This window comes from Pseudorasbora parva, chromosome 1 (genome assembly GCF_024679245.1).
Source record: "Pseudorasbora parva isolate DD20220531a chromosome 1, ASM2467924v1, whole genome shotgun sequence".
Lineage (NCBI taxonomy): Eukaryota > Metazoa > Chordata > Actinopteri > Cypriniformes > Gobionidae > Pseudorasbora > Pseudorasbora parva.
Window position 1 is genome coordinate 60,735,917 of NC_090172.1, and position 5,187 is coordinate 60,741,103.

The window sequence follows — 5,187 nt, forward strand, 5'->3', positions numbered from 1 at the left end:
GCCCTCCATCAGGAACAACACCAGTCCATGCTGGACCTGCGGGCGGACCAGGAGCGCCGCTTCGAGGCCATCGTCCGCGGCCAGCAAGAGGACCGCGAGAGGTTCCGGAGCTGGATCGACCGGGAGGTTCGCACCGAAGCCGCCGGGCTCGCCAGCGCACCGGTCCACGTGCCCCTACACAAGATGGGGCCACAGGACGATCCCGAGGCCTTCATAGACCTATTCCAGAAGGCCGCGGAGGCCTGCGGGTGGCCCCGGGCACAGTGGCCGGTGCGCCTCATTCCTCTGCTGACCGGAGAAGCCCAGGCGGCCGCCCAACAACTGCCGGTGGCGAACCTCCTGGAATATGAAGACCTGAAGAGGGCCATCATCCAGCGGGTCGGCCGGACCCCAGAGCAGCACCGCCAGAGGTTCCGCTCGCTGGAGTGGGGCGAGGCCGGCCGACCCTTCGCGATGGCCCAACAGCTCCGGGACGCGTGCCGCAAATGGCTATTGGCCGGTGGAAGCGACGTGGACCACATCGTCGATCTGGTGGTACTGGAGCAGTTTATCGCTCGGCTACCCAAGAAGACCGCCGAGTGGGTCCAGTGCCACCGGCCCACGTCGCTGACGACGGCCATCAACCTGGCGGAGGACCATCTGGTGGCGTGCCCGGGGGTCGGCGAGCCCCTACTAACCTCTCCCTCTCTCTCTCCCCCCTCTGTCTCTCCCTCTCGCCCTGTCCCTCTCCCCAGGTCCCGTCCTCCAGGCCCTCATCGCGTTCCCCCCGGAGGCCGGGGTGGGATGGGCCCAGGACCATCCGGGAGTTCGCGGGCTCCGCCCAGGGGGGCGGGGCCGCTAGGGGCGGGTGGCGACAATGGCTCCGGTTTCACACCCTCCCCGCGCTCATTTTCCAACCCACTCCCCGCCGCAGGGGTGGCGGGTAAGCCTGGGCTGGCCTGCTGGCGGTGCGGTGATCCGGATCATTTTGTGGACCGATGTCCGAGGATGGACATCGGGACAATGATCCGGATCCCGGACGTCCAGCGGACCACCCCCGATCAAGCAGGAGAGTACCAAATTCCTGTAAGTATCAAGGGGGGTACATATCAGGCCTTGGTGGATTCAGGATGTAACCAAACCTCGATCCATCAAAGCCTGATGCAGCCTGGGGCATTGGATACAAGCCGCATGGTTAAGGTGCGGTGTGTGCACGGGGATGTGGTGGAATATCCGGTTGTCCCAGTCAAGATACAGTTTAGGGGGAAAAAGCATAGTGTTGAGGTGGCGGTTAGTCCCCACCTCCGGCATCCGCTAATTCTGGGGACGAATTGGCCCGCCTTTTCGGCGTTATTGGGGTCGTTATGCGCGGATGCCGCTTGGGGAAACAAGGCTAGGAACGGGGCGGTGCGAGTGCAGGTTGGCGAGACTGATACGGGACCCTTGGGAACAGCTTCAGAGGAACCGAGCGGGGTTGAGAGACTGATTCTCTCGGACCGCGATGATTTCCCTCTGGAGCAGTCTCAAGATGAGACTCTAAAACATGCTTTTCAACAGGTCCGCACTATCGACGGTCAGTCCCTCCAACCCGCATTGCCAGTCACGTATCCTTATTTTGCCATAATTAAGGATAGGTTGTATCGAGTGACCCAAGACGCTCAGACAAAAGTGGATACAACCCAGTTGTTAGTACCAAAGAGCCGCCGGGAAATGCTTTTCCAGGCGGCTCACTCTAACCCGATGGCGGGCCACCTGGGACAGGCGGCCACGCTGAATCGTTTAATGACCCGATTTTTTTGGCCAGGCATTCATGACAATGTGCGCAGGTGGTGCGCGTCTTGTCCTGAATGTCAGTTGGTGAACCCACTGGCCGCCCCAAAAGCGCCATTGCGCCCCCTACCATTAATGCAGGTCCCCTTCGAGAGAATTGCGATGGACCTCATCGGGCCATTAGAGCGATCCGCACGTGGACATCGTTTTGCGCTAGTTATCGTGGACTACGCAACGCGATATCCGGAAGCAGTGGCTCTCCGCAACATCTCGGCGAAGAGTGTTGCGGACGCACTTTTTCGTTTAATCTCCCGGGTGGGGATTCCGAAAGAAATCCTCACTGATCAAGGCACGGCGTTTATGTCACGCACGTTAAGCGAATTGTACGGATTATTGGGCATTAAATCCATTCGAACCAGCGTCTATCACCCACAAACAGACGGCTTGGTCGAACGATTTAATCGCACTCTTAAATCCATGATCCGTAAATTCGTACAGGAAGACGCCAAAAATTGGGATCGGTGGTTAGAACCCCTCTTATTTGCTGTGCGCGAGGTCCCGCAAGCCTCCACGGGGTTTTCCCCCTTCGAGCTTCTCTACGGTCGACAGCCACGGGGGGTGCTGGACGTCCTACGAGAAACTTGGGAGGAGGGGCCTTCGTTGGCCAAAAACGAAATTCAGTACGTCATGGACTTGCGAACAAAACTCCACACATTGGGGCGGCTATCTAGGGAGAATTTGTTGCAAGCCCAGGACCGCCAGAGCCGGTCATATAACAAGGGTACTAAACTACGCAAATTCACACCGGGAGAGAAAGTGCTCGTTCTACTCCCAACGTCGAGCTCAAAATTAATGTCAAAGTGGCAGGGGCCGTTTGAGGTCGCACGGCAGATAGGAGAGCTCGATTATGAAGTGATACGATCCGATAGGAACGGGGCACGTCAAATATACCACCTCAATCTGCTAAAAAAATGGAATGAGGTGGAATCGGTGTTGTTGGCAACGGTGATCGGGGGAGAGGATGATCTCGGGCCAGAGGCGAGCATTAAAGCGCAATCAGTCGCGTTGGCCCCTGGGGGAGATCACCTCTCACCGTTACAACTCGCTGATTTATCGAAATTGCAGGCGGAATTCGCTGACGTGTTCTCGCCCCTACCGGGACGAACCGACTTGATTCAGCACCATATCGAGACCGAGCCGGGCGTGGTAGTTCGCAGCCGGCCGTATCGCTTGCCTGAACACAAGAAAAAAGTAGTTCAGGACGAATTAGGCGCAATGCTCGACATGGGAGTAATCGAGGAGTCCAACAGTGACTGGGCGAGCCCGATCGTTTTGGTCCCCAAGACAGACGGCTCGGTCAGGTTCTGTGTGGACTACCGCAAGGTGAACGCTGTGTCGAAATTCGACGCGTATCCAATGCCGCGGGTTGACGAGTTGCTTGATCGGTTAGGCACGGCTCGATTTTATTCGACACTGGACTTAACAAAGGGCTATTGGCAGATCCCCTTGTCTCCATTGTCCAAAGAAAAAACAGCTTTCACCACGCCGTTTGGATTACACCAATTTGTCACGCTTCCTTTCGGCTTGTTCGGGGCGCCCGCAACCTTCCAGCGACTCATGGATAGGATTTTGCGTCCCCATGCTGCATATGCTGCTGCGTACCTGGATGACATAGTGATTTATAGTCACGATTGGCAGCGGCATATGCAGCATGTGAGGGCGGTCCTGAGGTCGCTGAGGAGAGCGGGGCTCACGGCCAATCCGAAGAAGTGTGCGATTGGGCGGGTGGAAGTAAGGTATCTGGGCTTCCACTTGGGTCATGGGCAGGTGCGTCCCCAAATTGATAAGACTGCCGCAATTGCAACCTGTCCGAGGCCCAAGACCAAAAAGGAGGTAAGACAGTTCTTGGGGCTGGCGGGATATTATAGACGGTTTATACCAAATTATTCGGACCTCACCAGCCCTTTGACTGATCTTACTAGAAAGGGGCTACCAGATACGGTCCAGTGGACGGAGCCGTGTCAACAGGCTTTTACCCAAGTGAAGGCTGCTCTATGTGGCGGGCCGCTCTTACACTCCCCTGACTTTTCTCTCTCTTTCTTGTTGCAGACTGACGCGTCGGACAGGGGGCTGGGCGCAGTCCTGGCCCAGGAGGTGGAGGGGGGAGAGCGGCCGGTGCTGTACATTAGCCGTAAGCTCTCCAAGAGGGAAGCTAAGTACAGCACCATAGAAAAGGAGTGTTTGGCCATCAGATGGGCCGTTCTCACTCTCCGCTATTACCTCCTGGGGCGGGAGTTCACTCTCTGTTCGGACCACGCTCCTCTCCAATGGCTCCACCGCATGAAGGATACCAACGCGCGGATCACCCGTTGGTATCTGGCTCTTCAGCCGTTTAAGTTCAAGGTGGTCCACAGGCCGGGTGCTCAGATGGCTGTGGCCGATTTCCTCTCCAGAAATGGGGGGGGGGGGGGTGGGGGGGGGGGGCTGCAGGCCGGACGGCTCCCCGGCCTGAGTCGGGTGGTGGGGGTATGTGGCAAGGGGGGCGTGGTTCAGCGAGGTCTGCAGCGGGAGAGAGGGCCGCGGGACGAGCGGTAAGTGAGTGGGTTGGACGCAGATTAATAACACCTGTCTCTTGTTCCAGTAATGAGCGCGGAGACGGGATAAAACACCAGCGGAACCGGAGACCAGGGAGAGAGAGAGTCGGACTGTTGGTGCGAGAACACAGAGACTGAGTTTACCCGGAAGCCGGAAGTGCCGCGAACCGGAAGTTATTGTTGCTTATGAGTTTGACTGAGAACACACGAAGAAGTGTGTTATTGACATTGAGAAAGGGAAAATAAAGATACGCATCAACAGTCCAGCCGACCCCTGTGTCCTCTTCCTTCCTTACTATATCGAACATGTTACAATTTTGTTAGATATTTCCACTTTGCGGGAGTCCCGCTAAATAATTTTATTTTCCCGCAACACGCACACAATAATATCTTGCCGCCTGCATCCGCATTCACCCATCAAATAATATCCCGCGCCTCTCGGTTGTGCTGGGTCCCGCCGGAGTGCAGGTCTATATTTGGAAGGTAACGTTAGGTTGTTAGAGCGGTCTTGCTACACATCAAATCTGTAAATTATTGAAAACAATAAACAAACCCCTTGCAAAAAATTATACAGTTGTACTGCAGTATTTTAAATAGGTTAAACTAATATATAAACTCAATAATTACATTTACAGCAATGAAATGTACATTTTTATTACAATGCACTTAAATTAATTGTTGATGTTGTTTAAAAAAAAGTCTACTGACAATGTCTGACATGATTTCAACAATTACAAATATTAAAATATAAATATTACTTCTACATCACAATTCTTGAGTTTATTTGAAGCTCGTTGTGCATTGAATGGAGTGCGTAGGGTGTAGCAGCATGTCAGACGGGTCC

General features: G+C 55.1%; 1 protein-coding gene across 1 annotated transcript; it reads left to right on the forward strand.

The window, feature by feature from the left end:
* On the forward strand, window positions 1-4,562 carry LOC137087137 (zinc finger and SCAN domain-containing protein 25-like). Its single transcript, XM_067452044.1, has 2 exons — window positions 1-1,065; window positions 4,391-4,562. The coding sequence occupies exons 1-2, from the start codon at window positions 28-30 to the stop codon at window positions 4,391-4,393; spliced, it is 1,041 nt and encodes a 346-aa protein (XP_067308145.1). The 5' UTR covers window positions 1-27; the 3' UTR covers window positions 4,394-4,562.
* Window positions 4,563-5,187: the final 625 nt, after the last annotated feature.

Bases quoted from the DNA above. Each gene is read 5' to 3' on its own strand.
- LOC137087137 (XM_067452044.1), top strand. From the start codon at position 28: ATGCTGGACCTGCGGGCGGACCAGGAGCGCCGCTTCGAGGCCATCGTC.